Below are 21,606 nucleotides of genomic sequence, written 5' to 3'. Positions count from 1 at the left end.
ATGATTAAAAATTTATACATATGTAATTTATTTCATTTAATAAGATATTGTTATGTAAAAAGATAATAAATTATCTTATATATATATGTATCTAGTTTTATATTAAGTATTTAATAACGTATAAATCGCTTAAAGAATGTAATGCATTAAATAGAAAAGAAGGAATGTTCATTTTATATTTACAAATTACAATGCCATACAATATGTAACTATATTTCAGTCAACGTATGTATGTTTTGTTTTGATTTAAACAAATTGCATATGTACAACATTTAAAGACTTTTTGTAGCCTAAAATGTACTTAAAGATTTTAGTAGAACAGTGTAATACTCAGAATTGCATGAACATATTGTTTTCAGATGTAAAAAAAGTAATTATAAAAGTGATTGATTTTGATCTTAAAATATACTTAATTAAATAAGTTTTTTACATTTATAACAACGTTTTTTTTTGCAAATGAGTACGAATCTGTATAATGAATAGTTTGATGGTCAAGTGCAAACAATGATAGTAGTAATGATTATATGGAAATTAAAAGGTGCTTTTGAGAATGGAATCAATCTAATAATACGAGTTTGTAACAGTATCACAGCGTAGGTTTCTCGTCTGTTGGTTCTTCTTTTATGGGATGATTACATTCCATTAATGCAGGATTTGCCACTGCGATTATATTGTCTCCACGTGAGGCTATTACCTAAATCCAATTAAAATATTATTTAAATTATAGCTAAGTACGTATTCTATGTACATAGAAAAGAAAAATTAATTTTTTTTGTCATTAATAAATAATTAAACATGCTCCTGAAACATATATAAGGTACAAATATAAATTATATTATAATTTAATAATTAAATATAAACATACCTTAAGGTTGAAATCACTCTCTTTATCAGTGTTATCCGCTTCAACTTCATTAGTGTCCTGTAAATAATTAACTTCGTTATGTTGAATATTGTTATCTCTTTCATACTTTTTCTTTATTCATATTCATGAAGTTTTTAAAAGATATAACATTTTCACGTACATGTATCGATGAAGATTCTTCATTGGAAAATGAGAGTGTACTATCAGAGTCACTAATCTCTTCAATACTTCCGCTGAACATACCGTTGTTATTCTTCTTCCTCCAAACTGGACTAAAACAATGCAAATGTCTAAACATCGATATGCACTTAGAAAATCATTATAAAGTTATAAATTATTATTAGATAAATGAAATTTATGAAATTGATACAAAAATATATAACTGACTGTAAATGGCTATAATAAATTTCTTATATGAAATAAGAAAAATTTAATAACATTATTCTCGTTCACAAATTAAAAAATCGTAATTTCGATTCTTGGTACTAAAACCTTTAGCGCGGTATTTGAATTTTTTAATGTTTAAAATAATCACCTCGATGATCGATGCCTTCTAATTGTTGAATTATTAATATCTATTTCAGAACAGCGAAGATCCAATTCCTCCTAGAACAATAAACTGCTACAGACATTGGGAAAAATATATACAGTAAAAGTATGAAATACAGAGAATTAATAGACATTAATACAGTGATTTACTATCATTAAATGGATATTAAAAACTTTGAAGTAAGCATTTGCAACTCGTCGGGATACCAGGATCAAAGCATAGAGTCCTAACGAGTGCGAAAAGACAGTTGTGTATTAATTAATCGTATAAATGAAACATTAGCTTATTTTTAAAAGAAGAATTCTATATCCAAGCTTTAGAAGGAAATAAAAATTTATATGCAATTAGTACAAAGCCATGCATGTTACGCAAAAGCTATACTTGACCTTTTTCAGAGGTGCTTCGCATGTATATCAACGAAGTGGTAGTTTATGTGGTACAATCGTTTACGTGCTGGATGCATGGTTAGTGGTTAGCGCTCATGCGGGTGATGCAGCTTCTTAATGTGCCAATAATTCCAGGTCGAAGTTATCACAAACACGGAATCCAATCAAGGATTTTGAAATATACTTCCTTGTATTCATTTAGAGTGTTTAAGTATATTTTATAATACAAGCTATTTCTGAAAAATAAATATCAGTATTTGTATCTTTAAGCAATCATTATTCTATAATTTCTCAAGATATCAATTGCTGAAATTACTAATTGCTTTAATTGCTTATACTTCTTTTTTTGTATATAAATTGAACAGGAAGTCATTGAACAATTCTCCAATCACTGTTTCCCCTATTAGTACACAGGAAACTTTACTTGATTCTTATCAAAATTCCTGACTTTATCCCAACTTTGTGATAATTTTGAACTGGCATCAGTTGCACATGTCTTATTTTTACGTTCGAAGCGAGCTAACCTGCGTCGCATCTTCATTTTCACCCTCGAGCTCGAGCTTTTGTCGCTTTATACGCTCATTTTCATTTTCTTCGCCATTTTCACGAGGCCTTGATACGGATAAACTAAAGCAATTTAAATACAAGTATGACATTTGTTGGTAAAATTATAAAACGAGTTCGTCTGCATATAACATGTCTAGAAACAATAGTGAAGAGATAAGCTGAAATCTAGGTTCTATTAAGATTTCCTAATTTCTGTAGATTTGTTATATATATTAATTCATATTTGCATCTTCTGTCACTTGTATTAATTTTTAGTCCGTATATTTTAGATATACAATACCAAAAAGAACATTTAATAAAAGATACTTACTAATGACTTTTTGAATAATGATACCCAGAATCTCTCACCACACGCCGGGCCAAAGGAAAAAGTTCATCTCTTCTAGTAAGAAGCGCAGGTACAAACCTGCAAATTTGTGCAGCAGCTTCGTTTACTGACACTTCATGTAATGTCAGTGGTTTCTCTGGTTTCCTCTTACAGTCAAACCTTCCATAAATCGCTGCATACTTTCGAATTTCTTCCATTCTGCGTGGATCGCTATCAGGCATAGCCATTACCATCTAAAAGTAATATTAACACAATAAAAGATACTACAAAATATTTATTATGAAATATACAAACATAATTCTTCAACTTACCTCTAAATTTTTGCAAATTTTTTTTTTTACATTATGAGGTTTAGGATCGACAGGTCGAATAGTAGCAGCAAGTCTTTCAGCTGCTTCTGCAAGTCTCTGTATTTGTGATTGTAGAAGCGTCGGAGTTGGTTGTGTCGGACTTGCAGGTGCACCACCACCTCCACTAGGACTTGGTGTAGTCCCACTACCACAAGATGATTCACATGTTCCTACCTAATAGATAGGCACCAATAAACCAATAGCTTTAACACATTAATTACTTTTATAATAAAGATATAAAAGCTATTTCTAATTAAATTTGATTATGTTGATAAATATACCTGTAGTACGCCAGGGCTGTGAGAAGTTGTATAAGGCAGGGGTGCATTTGGGCTTGGGCTCTGTCGAAAAGTTGTTGATGCCACTGGTGCTGTCACACTTGTAACAGATACAATAGGACTGGTAGATCTACATGGTAATGGTGTGAGGGATACATGTGACGAAACGTAAGGTGTTGCAGTTGGTGTTTGTGAGGTTGTTGTAAAAACTTGAAGGTTTTGTACTTGCGGTCTAGGACTTGCACAGGGGAATCCTATGCCTGTAGGATTTTTGCATGTAGCATTCGTTGGTACAACTGGTGTTTGGAAAAGTGCTGCAACATAAAATAGTTTTAAACTTTAATTAAACTGTTAATTAACTTTTACATACATTTTTTACTGTATACAGAATATGTTACGATACATTACAAGGATTTGTAAGCCATTCTTGAAGGGCTTTTTGAAGCCTTCTGACGTGAAGAGGTTTGCTTGCCATGCCAACTAGAGCCATAATTTCTAAAAATTCCTCTTCTCCAGCATCACACAATTGTTGTACATCATCACCACCTAGAATATTTTGAATTCAAAATAAATTTGAATTTACATATTTACTTTATAATTGTAAGCAATACAGTAAATTATCAAGTGAACATTAAGGTTTTAAATTAAAGGAACTTGTTTGAAAAAAAAACCTGCTCACCCATTTCTAGAAGCGTATCATAGTAGCTCAAAAGTGATGCACGTTGCATTACCCGATACAATTGTAGTTCTGCTTCATTTTGAGGTACGGATGTTTGTACCACTAAATAATGTACAAAAAAAAAAAAAAGATTATTATACTTGATCTTAAAACTAAATATATTGGAAATAGTATTAAACCTTGAAAGGTCTGGGTTAGGTTCAAATATCGAAAACTTTATAGACATTATCACATCTTAATGGAACATGCTTAAATTTGATAACTGGTTTTGAAGTAAATTTTGATTTCCATAAATTGATTAATGAAAGTGTTACATGCTGATTTCCTAGAAACTATTAGAGATTTCAGTAAGGGTTCTATGATCTACTTAAGTCTTTTATATTACATAAAATACATTAATGAGAGATATCTAAAAGAATATGACTAAACCACCCATAATGATATATAGAGGTTTTTAAATTTTTTACACATACTTCATTTGAAAATTGGAATGCTATCTGTTTTAAATATTTTCTTCTATAATACATAGTTTGAGATTTATAATAATGATCATTTTACATGTATAGATAAAGTATATATAATATAAATTGAGACATTTTAACTGGAAGGAAAAAATATTTATAGGTACATACGCATTGAACTCATTTTCATCATTAATTATTATAATACATAACTTTTGAAGGATACATATAAGAGAAGTTGTGTAATAAAATACCATAATAACCATTAATATTAATATATATAGTATATAATATAGAATATTAGTATATATTGTGTAGTATACATTAATATTAACATATATTCCCTATATTTTTCACTCTAAAAATGTAGCTGTGCATTTCAGGAAACAATAATCCCTGCACTACATAGTACACAGAGTATTTATTCCAGAGTTCCTCTTATTTATCATAAGTACATTGTACAATATTTCTTATTGTGAAACACAAAGTTTAGAAAACAACAATCTGAAAGCTGTGAAAGCGATATAGAAGATTTAATTAAAGTACAAATCATCATACTACATGTGTAATCCTCTTATCTTATGAGATTGGACTCTAGACGGTTGTCTCATTAGAAAGATTCACGTATCTCTTTGGTTCCCGTGGCTCAAGAGGCAAACGTCAGAAAAATCTCGCGGAACGAGTCACCCCGCCGCTGTCAGGAACTCACTCGCCTCTCGGGCGGTGTATGTAAGCGTGAGACCAGGGTCTCGGCCCTCGGGTTCGTAATAAGACTTGACGGCCAGGTTTTTCAGCCCCTCTCCTTCTACATTTCTTCTCTCTTTCATTCTCTCTTAGCTTCCTGTCGTTCTCTTTTTTCTCTCCCTGTTCCTTCTCTCGCTCTCTCTTTCTCTGGCCTTTCGTTTTGTCTCCCTTCCTTCTGTTTTAATTTGTACCTTCCATCCTTTTCGTCGTTCTCTCGTTGGTTCTTTCTTCGGGACACTCTTCGCGGCGATGCCATGCCAGAGAGCGGTACCGGTATTAATTTATACGCTGTACGTGTGTGCACGCTGCTTTTTCTCGCAGTTCCTCGAAATTTGCAAGAAACTAGTCCTGGACACCCTGGCGGCCCGACCGCATACTGTTTCACCATTGCTCGAAGAAGCAACAGTTTCTTCGTTGGATATCGCGAACCAAAGATCGATGAAAGGACAATAGAGGCTTTGTTGCATCGATGAAGAATGGAATTTTTTCACTTTCACTTTTGCGTTTACATTAAATCGTATATAGTTTTTCAAAAATGTATCCATGGAATTGTTCTCCAAAAGCGTTCTTTAATGAAGTAAAGAGTCATACTTGCAAGTTTTGTTGTAGTAAAAATTTGATAATTAAAATTGTAAAGAATTGTAAGGAAAGGCATCCTCATTAGAAAAATTGTAAAGAAATGATACCTGTGTTTTGTTACAATACTTACAGGGTGTCTGAGTATTGTCACAGGACTTACAGGGGTAGTAGTAAACGATACAAGGAATTGAAAGCAATAGATAGTCTTACAGATTTGAGAATTCAAATTATGAATTTCAAAAAGTAATCAGTATCAAAACGAAAAAATCCAGTCATATTCTAAAAAATAATTTTAAGTTAGGTCATTTAAGACCTTAAAAGACTCAGCTAAAACTGTTTTAATGAATGAAGCAACCAGAAACATGAAAGACTAGTACACATTGTGAACTAACGATTCAAATATTTCAATTTCAATTTAAACAGTTAAATATTTATTCAATGAAAATGATTACTATGAAGTGTCCCATTCATAAAACATGAAAGAGATTTTATATGTACTCAGTTAGGACTGCTTCATCATCAAATAAACAGGAAATATCGATAAAAGATGGAACTTTTAATAAAAAAAAAGGTATCGAAATATACTCGCAAAAATAATATCCCTTTGATTACAGTTAATTAAACGTAATTTCGTCTTGCAACGTGACAATAATTTCAAACTATTATCCAGCCTGTTCCAGTTGGAACTACATGCTATATTTGGTCACCACAATTATTGGATTTCAATCCCATCGAATCACTGTGGAATGAATTCACAAACTGGTGAATGATAAAGAAATATTACAACTGCATGAAGTAAACTTATTTTTCCAAATATCTTTCCAATTTCTCTTTCTATTTGTAGCAAAAATAACAGTCCATTTTTCTTAAAAATTCCATATTTTGGAATTTAAAAAATATTGAACGAAATCGATATTACATTACTAATGAAACTACAATTCTATTTAAATGCATTTTACATGCATATTGAGCAGCATATACAAATTAAAAGTAATGAAACCCTAAGTACAAATTTTAAGTCTTCCTCGTTGGAGTCCACCCAAACTTTCACCGGTAATATGTAAACATATTTTTCAATTAACTGTCAGTTTCTCGTCTGTGGGCAGATTTGTTCGTACACATTTCTACTTTGGAACAATTCAAACGATCAAATGTTTCCAGCGCGATCCGCGAGATCCTACATCCACGAAGTCGTAAATTTGTACCCAAAGAGTATGCCACCAGCTCCCCATCGACGCTTCTCATTCTCCGATCGAGCAGAGTAGAATGTATACCTGTGACCGACAGTTTAGGCCAGGCAGTGCATTTACATAACAACTTTTTTGGCAGAGGATAATCGTTTTTGTTAGCCAGGGAACACGCACGTCAGAGGGGGCAGAGTCGCCACGGCATAGCATCCGATACCGCGCACCAGGGACGCGCTAAGAAAAACCTGATCCCAGTGCTATGGCCTCTTCAACATCCCTGGGAACGAGGACGCGTGACACCACGAGTTTTCTCCTCTATGCCACCGTTTACCGTCGTCCCCTTTGTTTTTCGGTGAACAAGAGGATGACACTGTCTGCTATCGTTGCCATCGAAACATCGTTACATGCTTGACGCGGTTCAGTCTTCTTCCTCTTACACTCTTACGTGGTGCAAGCAACGGTGACATTCCTTGGATAGAGTCACCGAATAGCCGATGGCGAGCCATTGTCGCTTATCGAGCAGCTGTTCGGTGTCATTCAGTATGATGTTTGGAGATTTACCCAAAACATGCCGATGAATATGTATAATTAAGTAATGAAGTTCATGTCTGATTTTAATTTTCCCTTTGGTTCATAACTTGTTGGTAGGCAGAGTTGACGGAATTTGGAGTTTATAATACTTCTTCATTTTTTAATGTTTTTGAAATTTCTTTAAGAAAATGAGTTTCAGTTTCATTGTGTATGCCCCCTTGGTACATTATAAGCTTATTATTAATCTTTAACTGTGACCTTATAGGGGTAGAATATTGAATATAACTCCTTGACTAGAAATTAATAATTAGGGAAGGTACTATAATTAATGAAAAATATACATTATTTGCACGCTATAAACTCATAGATCTCTGTCGAGAGAGTGAGGAACACCTTTCTGAGGTCAACTTACATGCTAGTGCTCACTTTTCTCAGATATGAAACAAAACTTTTTCACTTGAAATGATTTCAGGATACAATCTTTATTCCCTACAAGCTTACGATTTATTACTAGTAATGAGTTTACAAAACTTAATAATTCATTTTGTCTTGTCAAAAAGAAAAATCGAATCATACAAATAATAGCAGCAGCAACAAACTTTGTACTAATGAATATCAAACATACGACGAGCTTCTAACAAACGAGTACTGTAAGTACATTTCAAATTAGTGCACCCTTCAGTAAGAACCATAAAAACTTATGTTACCACTGAATAATCGAAAGATTATCAAAATATAATTATCTACTTAGCATACAAGTTCATTGGTACAGATTTTGGGGTGATTTTCAGATGTTCCAACGAGGATCAATAAGTCGTCCTGTTTAGATAACGGGTAGAAGAAGGAAGAAGAGGAAGACCTGGGTAGAACATTCAAGCGAAGAGGAGGAAGAAGAGGAAGATACCACAGACTTCGTAGGCAAAGAGAGCAAGAGCAGAAGCTACTAGAAGCATCGTAGCCATCAGTGGAAGGGGTGGTCCAGGGTGAAAGACGTTCTTGGCGAAGAGGAGACCAGGGATGAGAGAACGAACGAGTGGCATAGCTTCTTTGTCCGATAGCTCACGGGTTCCCTTCCGATGGTGGGCAAAAACGGGTCTAGTTTCTTAGGAGCGCCCCGTTCTCGCGCGCGGCACAGCCAGAGGCAGAGAAGCATCGTCGGCGGCAGCAGCGGTTAGTATTTCGCTTTTTGCCGGTATTGTAATCAAGGAAGGGTTAGGCGAGTTTTTGTCTAGCGCCTGTGCTGCCGCTTCGGACAAAACACCGGACAGATGGACTGAGTCGCCGTTTTCGATTCCCCTACCTTCCCTTTCTAGCCCCCTTCTCTCCTCTCTCCCACCCCTTATGGTTCGCCTCCCTTTGCGTGGTCTACCCTGTTCCCCGGTTATCCCCCTCTGCTCTCTCAGAAGCTCTCTTTTTATCCGACATGACCACCCCTTCTCATCGTTTCACCTTAACGTTTTCGTTCTTCATCGCTCTGCTCGCTCCTCCTATCGATATATACCACCACCTTCGGAGCTTCTCTAGGATATTTGTAGCCTACCCGTCCTGGGTAAATATTTTCTCTGAAACGAATGACTATGCCCCCCTTCTTCGTTGAAGAGCTTTTCCTACGTCAGCTGAATCTTGCATTATTTAAACGATAGATCAACTTGGTTCCTGCGTCATGCGTTTGCCGAAGTTTTATGGCATTTTGGTTCCTGTTTTAGCTTCTTCTTGAGGGGGTGGATATTTGAACGTTCTATCTTACGTTGAGTGGTTAAAGTGGAGTTTCATGTAATATGTGATGTAATTAAATGAATATTTAATTAAAGATGCATTGAATATTAAAATTTTCTAGGTAAAACGTAAAAGCGAATTAATATTAGAACTATCATGAAATCGAATTTCTCATATTTTAATAAGCTAAATTTTTTATTAAACGAATTGTTAAATTTAAAGAAAGTTATGGCTAGACTTGTGGATCAATTTTGTGGATATAATTCTATTAGATGATTAGAATATATATGGATCAAACTTTATGGTAAACTTTGCGCAGTGCAATAATCTTTGTGCAGGAATCTGGTTGCTACATTCGCTATAGTTTGCAATTATTTAGGGGGGATTAAAGTTTTGTTTGCATGCACTGTCATTCAGATCTCTTTGAAAACACCAAAGTAAGCTACCAACAGCAAAAGTTGATCTCAAGATCGTGTTTCTCCTTATAAATTTGTCAGTGAACCATGAACATACCTCGAGGAAACACTGTAGATACATATACAAATATATACATCCTAACTTTTTTGAAAAATAGTGCTTTATTTGTTTATAACAAGCTTTCTTTAATATTTTTCCTTTATATAGTCATAGTTCTGTTGCTTCTGTAACTTATACTATACGTTCATAGAAGCAAGCAATGGCGCAAAACAAGCGAAATCCAATCGTATTAAGATACATTAATGAATCGAAACATTTTTAATAAAATTATTATTTCAAGTTTTAAAAGATTCATCCCTAAAGAAACTAAACACATAGCTATGGTTTCAAGATACGCTACACCCTGTTTGTTACAATCCCCACCATCCAACTTACACCTTCATGACCCATCGAAAATGAAGATGGGGTAGGATGTACTGGGTGAGGGTTTAGGGGAGGATTTTCTATGAGGGGTAGCGGTTTCTTGGTCGACATTGGCCAGGTCTGGGTTAGGTTTCTGGGCACACGAGGTGGGGCCCAATTTCACCCCAGGGCCAGCCTCCACCGTTCTCCATCCCCCTACCCTTCAGGAATTCCTGACCCACCCTTAGAGGCGTTTTACACTATGGTCGACTGTCATTATGTACGTTGATACGCCACAGAAAAAAACTGTTTAATCGTTGCAGTTTTAAAATATATTACCATGTAACCGTTATATGTCAAACAGTAGATATTATGGGTTAAAAAAGTTAACGTACAGTCATTACAAATATTTTGTAGATTTCCTACAAAATCCTATAGTAAAATGTTAAGAAAATACAAGAAAAGGAAAGAAATATGAAAGATATGCAAATATTTTTCTTTAACTATTTTTTATAACTATTCTTAGGCGTGTTATGTGACTAAACAAATTGTTTTCAGATGGTACAATCGACCAAAACATATTTTGCATTCTAACACAGGTGTATCACTATTTAAAAGTTGACTATTTGTAAGCCTGACAGAAATTCGTGTGACCAATCGTAGTTTTGTGTTACTATAAATGTATGTAAATTTATTTCTTGAAATGTAAAATATTTTCTTGATCACTATTGCAAAAAAGCATGAAAATGAAAAATATTTCGGAAATTAAAATTTTTAAATACAATATCCACTCAAAAAAGCTAACACATTAATTAATATAAATTTTTATAATTAAATTTGTTTGTAACTAAACCTATCATAATTAATTAACTTACATAAGTTAATTAACTAATTAGTTTGTATAATTTAGACCATATACTATTATCTGTAAACACAGTAGGTATATCATAATCATATTTAATATTTTCTACTTGTGTGTCCAATCGGTTTTTCAACTTTTTTACTTCTGTTTATTCGTCAAAACAAATTTCAAAATTCCACTGGTCTGACATCAGAATAATTGCAAAAAAAGATATATTTTCTCGTTTTGTTGACTTTTAAACAATCGCTATACATAATCGTTTTTATCGTGAATGACGAGAAGGACAAAAAGCTACTAATTAAATAACAGAACACTTCGTCCACTTTAACTCTCTGTAACCCAATTGTTTCGTCGTTTCCGGGAACAATATTACGTAACCAGTGAATGCTGAACATAGTTCTTTGAACACAAATTAATAAAAAAATTGCAATTTATAAATAATTTGTTATGAAAATCAATTTGTATATAAATACATAAGAATGTATTTTTATTAAATATGAAAGGTGATGAAACATTTTACATTAACCCTTTGTGGCTCGGGTTATAAAAGTGGAAAGATACATTATGAAATCAGTTTCTTTAATGTATGAGCAGCAATATGATAACAAGCTACGAAAATGTGATTTCGGTCTGAAACCACTGGGCCACAAAGGGTAAAACAACACAGTATCAACATGCATACACGGTCATGTAACTTTCAAGCTCCATGTTTTTGTAGAAAATTAAATTAAATAAATATGACTACTAAATAGATGAGGCAAAAACTTTAAAAAATTGCGTATTTTTCGGTACAAGAATTTCTCGTCTTATCTATGTCTCTATAAATGTACTACAATTTAAAAAATTTTTGTTTCGTTTCTATTCGAGGGTGAGGACTGAAAAGAAGATGCTCGATCGAAGTTTCCTCGTAGTACGCGTAACAATGCCGCAAAAATGGGCGATATCTGGACCGAGAAATAAAATGCGCAAACTTTGGCGAAGAAGAGAACAAATGAAAGAGTTCGGAGGTCGACCGAGAATATACGAAAACAGCTCGTACAAAAAGTCGCGCGACAGGCTCTTCGGACGAATAAACAAGGATAAATCTGGATTCCTCTGTGAATGACGACGAGTTTGGCGATATACTTGCATGGTATAATCGTTTTTGCACTTTACCTGACCGTTGAAGGACTAGAAACTGCATAAACGATGCAGACTCATCGACATAACAATCTATTCGACTCTTCTTTAATTGATGACAGTAAACATTTTGCAGTCGTATCACTTAATTAAGTACATAATGCTGAATGAAAACAGTGATTCTACTATAGTGAAGTCATTCTTTAATAATTTACAATAAGTTTTAAAAGGCCTAAACAATCCCTTTTTTTAATTAGTCTATTTCACAGGTATTTATATATATTTTATAAGTGCAATAACTTTCATCATAATTAAATATTGCAGTAAGTATTATTCCATTTCAATAGCTGATTTTTTAGTGTAAACATAAATAAATTCAAGATAATGAAGAAGTTGTTGCTATTGTTCCATTAATAAAAAATAATAAAAGATAATATAGAAAAGTAATTACTGTTCTGATATTCGAAAATTTCAGTTAAAGATCTTATATTGATGGAAAAAAGATTGCAGTTGAAACAATAAATTCTTTTTCACCAACTAACCACTAGGACTAAAGAGAATAGAATGTTCCTCCGCTTACAGAGGATGCTCTAAGAAACAGAGTACATTGTGAAATTAGGGAGGAAGCCTTTCCCACAGGGATCCTAATGGAAATGAATGATTTTTTGAGCTAGTTTTTTTGGAACCGATAAAGATGAGGTAAAGGGTTGCTGGCAAAACTTATTCATATTCAAGGGTTAATCCTTCTCTTTCTTTTTCTTTAAAGGTATTGTTTGTACCTTAATTTTGCGTTTTAATCGCTCTTATGTTACTTTTTTCATAGCTAGTAATTAAAAATAAATGTAAAATAGTCAAGACTTCAATTTCAGTATTCAATTCAGTTCAATTTTGACTTTTAAAAGAAAGTACATTTCAATTTATATAAACTGCTACTAAATCTAACAAGACATTTTATCTCTTTTTCCAGAACACACTTTAACATTAACATTCTGGAATTTAATTATAGATTTATATCACAATACATTTTTCGTATCCCTATTTGACCTAATGGAAATTTTCACCTCATCTAAACCTACAATACAATAGATAGAACTTCTATCGATTTAAGTAATTAAAGTACCTCTACCTTAATTTGAATTTTAACGGTAAATATTTGTATAAAAAATATGCAAGTTATATTTTTATTCATATGCTTAATCTTGATTCATAAAAAAAGGTTTTCGTCGAAATTAAATGTCTCCTTCGTGGAGAAATGCTTATTGAATATGGAGTAGAATACTAATTATCTGTACGTTAATTAATAATTACGTTTAATTATGCGAATGGTAATTATTTGAGGGGTCGATTATCGGAATGAAGGAACGTGTACGTAAGCGGTCACAGTTCCCTTCAAAGACAGATGTTCAACTTGTTAACCAGTGTATTACACAACCAAAATATTCCAAATATGCACGTATGCACAAAAAATGTTTAAAAAGTTTAAAACATTTACTCAAATACCTACTCGTGAAAATCTACATACATCTTGTAAATTTTCAGTACCTGCACAAGTACAGTGTTTCCTTGTTACATAGTAACGACTTACTGACGAGTTTATGATGAAAAATATGTTTCTGAGATCATTTTACGTATCGATTGTTTAAATTTGATTTTATCAAAAACATAAATGTATAATACGCAAAACTTGTTTGCTCTAAATATAAATCTCATACATTTGTTTCGTTCTTATATTTAGATCACTATCGTGAGTCTTCTTTTTAATCTCCCTCGCTTATAGTAATTACATTTAATTCTCCTCCAGTTTCATCAATTCTAATACAAGTAGAAACACGTTCAAGATTTGAAAATGTAAATTTAATCAGCCTTCGTGACTAAAGTCTTGTTTCACAGTATTTATTTTAATTTAACCTTTTTTGCAGACGAGTCCCATAAATATCGCTACTTTAAAATATTCCTACCTTTACTGCATGTACGTAGATACTAATTTATTATTTTCATTATTCTGAATACTCCAACAATTTTCCAAAGTTATAATTCATAGAACGTATGTATACCTGTCATTAGACTTTTAGTATAGGCGCTCACGAGCGACAATTTTATTAGCTTGACTAAAGGCCGATTACAGACTGAACAATCCTTTTTCTACCTAATGGATAAGAAGATAATAAAATTCTGTTAACGCAGTAATCGGCTTTTAGTTAAACCGACGAAATTGTCGGTCGTGTACGCCTAGGCATAAGCATGACTGTAGGTGCCTCATTGCAACCAGCGAAGCAGCAAATGGTATTCACGGTGTCATTAAAGTTCTCGATTCGTGAGAAGAGACACCCGATGGCACTAATTGTAAATGGAAACGCACGAATCCCTTCCCAATTCACCCTATCCTTCTCAGGGCCGTGGCGACTGATAAAAACGGCCGGCAGAAAAACTTCCATCACCGCGACAAAAACGGCCTGAGAAAGGAGGTGATCAGACAGAACCCGCGGGAGAAGAATGAAGCGGGGCAGAGGAAGAAGGGCCGAGATAGAGGGCGAAGAACAGAGAGGGAGAATTCTTTCGTAGGTATTTCGGCGTTTTTTATCGTGGGGTCAGGCCTCTTCCGAGTTTTTTCTTCGCGGTAACTGATGCAAAGGGTGATGATGATATGCATATGCTCGAGGAGTCGAGAGAACAGGCTCTGTCTGATTGAGGGAAACGAGGCTCACATGCGTCTTTAATCCAGCTTTCCTCGCGGACGTTCGACAGGTAGAACGGCGCGGGCGCGACCGTGCATCGTTTCTCGGGATTAGCAATTCGAGGGAAAAAACAAAGTGGGGAAAGTAGACAAGAAAACGGGGAGCAGTATCGGTGCCTCTTAATTTATTCGCGAGCGAAATAAAAACTAAAGGCGCCCCTTTTGTGGGAATATTCTTCGGTCTTTTGAGAGAACGCGCCCTGTGCTATACGCTATAGAACACTTTAAAAGCTTTGTAATTTCTGAGATTTAATCCTTGACTGATATGACAAGGGTTACAACTTTTATACTAGTTCAGCTTTTAACGTCTGGTGGGAAAAATATCCAGAGATAATTTATAAATGTAAACTAAAAAATTGTGAATTTTCTGTATACTATTATTAATCTTTATATTGTTAGCCTAGTATTTCTACCTATCATATTGTATCATGATATCGTACATATACTTTAGAACTGACACAACTAAAAAAACGTGAGTTTTGAATTACAGCCATAAATTAGTTTAGTAAATGCACCTCTATTCATTATAAAAATTTTACTAGTTAAAGAAATTATAGAATTTATTCAAAAAACTCTTTAAATGTCAATTACAAATTATTTAAATAATAATATGAAAATTATTTAATGCAAGTAACACAACTATTTTTTAAACTAATTATTCAAGTAAGATAACTTTCATTAAGTAACGCTACTCTTTATGTCAATATTATGGATTTAATTAAATAATTTTAATACAGGTGCAATATGATTACTATACTACTTGAGAGTTAATTAAGGGGATGTATTAGTGATACAAGCAGAGTAACTTTTGGGACCGTTTTCTGCAAACGAGTATGTTATGCTGTAATATTTATAACATATCACTAAAAAGATTGAGCAAGATAAAGAAAATTTACCGAGCAGAGTTATAGATAATGCAGAGAATACTCTTAATACTAGAATTGCTAAAGTGATTATGTACCATGACTGATACAATTATTTATTAAATTCAAATTTAGTGGACCTGTAATCTACCAGATGCGTTGCTATCTGATACGTAAACCCTCAGTAGAAGGCCAAAAGTTGTTCTCTTTTTCAGTTAAACTCTTTGATATACGTCAGGTAAAAGAAGGAAAAGATAATAACTATGAAGATACCCTAAGGACCTTCTATTTGCCGTGCATTCAGTTTGATAATTATCAATTTTAGGCATTTTACGTGCCTGAATGTAGGTAATTGACTGGTTCAAATATTAGAAGTGCACACGCAGCTGCTGATGTTAACGAGTTCTTCGATTCTACTTGTATGCTTGTCCAACGTCAAAGGGATGCCTGAATGTAATCTGAATACGATCGAGAAAGTGTGCGATCCGTGGGTGGATGCACTCGAATACCCAGCTAATTCGAACAACAAACGGAAACCGAACCCTTCGTGATTCAGGAAGACACGTTGGAAGAAAGAGGGCCTTGTTCCATAATTAAATATTAATTTTTAACGTTCTTAAGAATATTTTAAACATTTCAGTCAAATAGAGATTCAATACTGCGTATACTTTCGTAATTTCTCAGTGTCTATTTTGCTAAAGAGCAGAAAGCTACAAGTAGAAAAGATAATTGATATCCAAAACTATATGTGTATGTACAAATGCTTTTTGTTTCGTTTTCTTTAAACAAATGTTCAATATTTATGTTCTTGTTTCTGTTGTTGTATATAACTTGTTCAAAAGTAAAGTCAGAAATACTGCTCCTTTGTAGACTGAAGAAAAATTTCCCATATTTGTTATAATACCTTGTACATGTATACGAGATGTATAAATTATTAGTTTGATTAAATCTACCAATAAAAAAATAATTATTGTGTATCTCCTCTCTTAAAATCTTAATCCAAATACGAAGACTATACAATAGGGCAGATGATATGTAATGCATATCAAAATATTTTTCTCTCGGAAGATTCTCGTTTATAATATAATTATATCGTATTATTCACCCTAAAACCTGGTATTCAAAAAAGTATTACAATTGCACGAAAGTAAATTACGTTTCTGCAAGTTAAAATGAACAATTCATTTTTTGTAATTTCTATAGTCCAACATACCGCTTTTTATTGATATTTACGTAATTTCATATAAAACAGAATAATCCATGTCGAAAAACTGTGGTCTCTCATTAAAAGATCCCATAATCCATGCAAGCTATAACCTATAATATATCCCTATTAACTCAAATATTAAAAAAAGATTTACTGTAAAGTAATTTACTCGAAACCAGTTTTATAACTGTTAGAATAATTCTCTTATAGTATTCTCTAGTAACAAAGTTAGTCTTAATGTCGTTTTAGTTTTAATCTGATGAATATTATAAAGATTACAAAGACAAAATGATGTTTAAAAAGACAAATCGATAACTTCGTTTGTTGACATCGAAATGGTTATAATTATAAAATAATTGAAAGCTAGGAATGTAAGACGACTTCCCTGCGATGGACACAGCTAAGAGGGGAGAAAAAAAAAACTCTTGGCTCGATAAGTTCTAAGTAAGCGCGGGAATCCAGCAAACTTGCCGTAAAAACATCAATATTTTTTGTCCGCTTGCATAGCAGTAGAGCGAGTAAGTGTCCGTTTTTATTTACCTTCAAGCTCGAATTTATGGCGCTCCAAATTATTCTGGTGTTTCGAGTAGGCCGCCCCTGGCACACTAACTAATTCTACGCTAACGCGCCAGCAATTCTTTCGTTACAATTTTTACAAAGAAAGGAAACGAAAAAACAGGGAAACGTCACTATTGTTTATTTCAATTATCCAACTATGACACAAGGAAAAAGAATTCAAACTGATCACGTATCGTTTCGATTCCTCGATAGAAATTACGAAACATTCGATTCTTTCAAAAGAAGTAGAAAAGATTCGTGTTTCTGAAATGGTGCGGGCATCCTTTGCGTAATATGATTTCTTTCTTTCTTTCTTTCTTTTTTTTTAAATTACGAAGCAGGTTCTGATTTTGTAATATCATTTATAATATTTCGACACGAGGTCGAACAAGTTTATACAAAAAAAGGGAAAGAATGGGAGAAAGAAATATGTAGGCATTTTTGCAATATGAACCGGTGGCGTTCCAGAGACATAAGCTCTTTTTCTGGAAAGTTTAAGTTTTGGAGAAACATCAGGCAAAACCGCGAGCTGGCGGTTTTTTGCCGTTTACGCTGGTCGACTTTGCACGTTTATACGGTTACCAGCGATGGCTATTCGTCTCGTAAGAAATGGACAAAAAACGATTCTCGCAATAGTTACTCGCCGATGGCGGAAGAAAAAGAGCTTTTTTGCGCGGCGCGACCGCTTTTGCCGGCTCCTTGTGACTCATGCTTCTTCCTATCGAGAGTAGACAAAGCCTATTCAGCATGTTTATCTTCTCATGCTTATGTCTATATATTCTACCTTTGACAAAATATAAAATAGTCGAAGCATTGAACATAAACATTTGCCTCGAGGACTTACAAGATTACCTCTATTATCGAAATGAGAGTACATAAAAAACTAAAATAGAGAAAAGAAGCCTTGTCTTGATTCATTTTTATCTTATTTTTATCTTACTTTTTTAATGTTCACGTCTTCATACTTTTTACGTCAATACGACAACAGAAGACCAGTTTTACATTTGCTACTTTTATCAACTTTAATGATCAGATTAAATCCTTCCTAGATTTTTGAAGAGATTGCTATATCGACTGGATGACATAAATTTTTATAAACTTTGCGTGTCTGCCGTATAGAAAATAAATTCTACCCGATTTACATATTGATGAAGTAGAAGAGACATTTAGAGCTAACACAAAGAAATCTATTATTTTGGTTCGAAATTCAACATCGTCAACTTTCATAAAAATGACACTGAAAAATTGATATTTAGGTATCTATTATCTAGATAGAATACTTTATAAGGAAACTTTAAATAAAATATAGTTTTGTAATAATAAAAATAATCTCTAATATTTTCATTTATATATTTCGTAGTTTAAGTGATATTTTATCTACACTCTACATATTATGTATGGAATTCATGTAAATTAGTAGATACTATTTTTGTCTAACCTTAATAGCTAAAAAAGTTAACAACAAAACTTCTTCTATCTCATTATGAAATTACCTGATTAAATGAACTATGTAACAATACGATTAATCGTATGTTTGAAAATTTCATTAAAAATTCTATTGTAACTCGAATTCATAGTAATACTCATATTGGATTCATATTTAGGTTATTTTTTAAATCCACATATTTAATTCATCATTCTTGTAGCATTCTCTAGCGTTAAAAATACTCTATTATAATGTTTTATTTGCATCAGTTTTATGTGACAAAAAAGACTGGTTTTGAACTGAAATTTCGCTTTGCTTTTTTCTTTTATCATAAAAAATGGCATTTAAGTAATTTTGGCGCCTAATTTCTAACCTTTACGATTAAATTTATCATATTTAACACCAGATGGTCGTTAATACAAATTCGCGATGTAGTATGCGAATAGTTTGGTGCATACAAAATAAGATTTTTAAAAGCCAACATTCATTCATTAAGCTTTAGCAGCATCGATTTCTGAGTTTTTTAGCTGCTAAATTCAATAGTATGAAAACGAAATTATAATGTTATATACACCGCTTGGAAAAATTAAACAGGCAACTTTATTACAGACAACATGATAGAATCTGTTTTTTACCGAAAGAATCTTATTAATATATGCCGTTTTTATTCACGCTGAGTTATCATTATTAGTACTGTAAATAAAATTATAAACTTTCGTAAAATGTTGTCTTCTGTTTTCATAAAATAAGAAATATGATAAATTTAAAAAAAGTATCACAAAAATGTAATACAGGCCCCAAAGAAAACAATAAAAACAGACTAGGATGTAAAATCAATTTTTACATACAGTTAAAAAAGTTCTATATAAATAGCATAAACTTTAATTCCATACATTTTTCTTTTATATATCCTACAATTCAATCAAAATAAGATATTAAAGTCGCATGTCCCAAAAACACTATTTCTATGTAATTAATCCCTACTAAAATATTTAAATATAAAATCATGTACACTCTACAACGTTCTTTTACATATCAATTGGTCCAAGCATCTATTTTCTCAACGCCTCGAGTCTAATGGCCACTTAAAACCACTGAATCAGTGCAGAACCTACAAACCACATAAAACCTACACTTAACATTTAATGCGTGACAGGACGTCCGATAATATCCGTCTGTTCAGTCAATGCACTTAACTATCAATAATTGTCAGTCATTACCACATAATATAAGACTAACAATATTTATTTAACTCTCAACACCAAAACGTTTAACTCTTTATTTATCATTATAATTTTCGTACCCCTTCTGTGTCCCAAGTGTTCTACATTCAGCGATACAAAATAGTTAACCCGAAAAAACTGAAACGTTCCATAGTAGCACAGTTTTTCTACTACAGTGTACTTCACAATTGTTGTACAGTCGTTCAAATATCGTACTATGTAATAAAAATTGATAACTAAATTTTTCTTTTATACCTGAAACGGTTAGAAACACAAACTTCGAACTTACGCGTGCCGTTGACATTTCTGCTGAGTATCTTCGGTACACCGGCACTAACAGCGGTGACGGCAGTGACAGCTGAAACGGTAGGGACAGCAGGGACAGAGGGTACAGCGGACAGCACGGATTGCTGGTGCTTCGTCGGCGGGCTCGCTACCACGACCACGGGATTCTGGATGGTGCAGGTAGCGGAAGTGAGAGCGCCGGCACCACCCGGAACTGCGTTGATTGGCGCCGTTGGTACTGGAGAGGGTGTCCCGATGCCGCAGGCGGTAGTCACCGTTACTGTCGTCTCCTCCGACGCGGCGATTACGCGACTCTCCATCTTCAAGAGGTGACACCGCTCTTCCGTTGTTTGGAGGAGGACGACAGGCAGTTCGACGTTTTCACTCACAGTACACAAGGAACGGTGTTATTTGTCTCTCATACCAGCGCATCGAAATGTCCGCGCGGTTTAACTCGACACATTCGCCGTTCCTTTACATGCCCGCACGAGCACGATCAGCGACTCGATCTCTGTCAGCGGGGACTCGGGATGACTGATTGTTCGATCGATCGTCATAATAAATACGGTGAAAGTGAACGCGAGAGGGATTAGCGGAGAAACGAAAAACGGGACCAAGAAAAGGCGAAAAGTAGAGAAACGACGGCACTCGAATCAGACGGAGACCGGTTCTGAACACGTGTGGGACCGTGAGCGAGATTACGAGAGTTTCTGAACTGGCTACTGTCGGCTATGATTTTAGTGGATTTTGGGGATTAACGGCCTTCTCGCGATTGGTGTATCGAATCTGTGGGTATGGTACGATTTGATGGGGTGAGAAGTTAATGATAATCGGAAAATCACGCCACACTGAAAAGCGACAGCGAAACACTCGGAACGACGACGCGATGCACGTTGCCGGCCATCGAGTGATCCGCTGCGTGCTGCGCGATGCCCCCTCCACCCGACCACACAACGTGCAATACTTCCCCCTCTTCTTCTACGTTTCACGTGTAGAACCCCTCCTCTTCAACGATCCCTCCACCCCTCAAAATGATGAGTAATGTTGAGCATTGGCGCGTTAACCGTAGTAAATCAAGAAACCCTCGTTCTCCAATTTTCTGTCGGTGTTGATGATAAGTACAGTACCGAACGTTTATATGAATTTATACGTTTATAAACGAACTAAAGAAAAAGAAATCTAAATAAGTTGCACCCTTTTTATAAATATTATATACGATATTTTGTATATCTCTGCATATTAGATGTATTCCAGACTCTTTTACACATTTAGGTTTTTTATAAATATAT

The 21,606-nt window shown here is 34.0% G+C and overlaps 1 protein-coding gene across 5 annotated transcripts; it reads right to left on the bottom strand.

Moving 5' to 3' along the window:
• Nucleotides 1-285: 285 nt before the first annotated feature.
• Nucleotides 286-21,210, bottom strand: Nab (NGFI-A-binding protein homolog). 5 transcript variants are annotated; one of them, XM_076388797.1, is made up of 11 exons: nt 20,322-21,210; nt 4,004-4,105; nt 3,733-3,870; nt 3,328-3,638; nt 3,008-3,220; nt 2,679-2,929; nt 2,326-2,428; nt 1,401-1,471; nt 1,026-1,137; nt 866-922; nt 286-694 (listed from the first exon to the last, which is right to left on the bottom strand). In XM_076388797.1, exons 1-11 carry the CDS (start codon nt 20,635-20,637, stop codon nt 587-589), a joined length of 1,782 nt encoding a protein of 593 aa, XP_076244912.1. In that variant the 5' UTR covers nt 20,638-21,210; the 3' UTR covers nt 286-586. The 5 variants fall into 5 exon arrangements, 4 of the variants coding, with proteins under 4 accessions (XP_076244912.1, XP_076244913.1, XP_076244914.1 ...); XM_076388798.1 differs by having other exon boundaries at nt 2,775-2,929; XR_013002939.1 differs by lacking the exon at nt 286-694 and having other exon boundaries at nt 1,026-1,132.
• Between the last annotated feature and the right edge of the window lie 396 nt (nt 21,211-21,606).

The sequence above is a fragment of the Calliopsis andreniformis genome, chromosome 12 (genome assembly GCF_051401765.1).
Source record: "Calliopsis andreniformis isolate RMS-2024a chromosome 12, iyCalAndr_principal, whole genome shotgun sequence".
In the NCBI taxonomy this organism is placed as follows: domain Eukaryota; kingdom Metazoa; phylum Arthropoda; class Insecta; order Hymenoptera; family Andrenidae; genus Calliopsis; species Calliopsis andreniformis.
The sequence above is the reverse complement of the archived record's forward strand: the minus strand, read 5'-3'. Positions and strand labels throughout refer to the sequence as shown.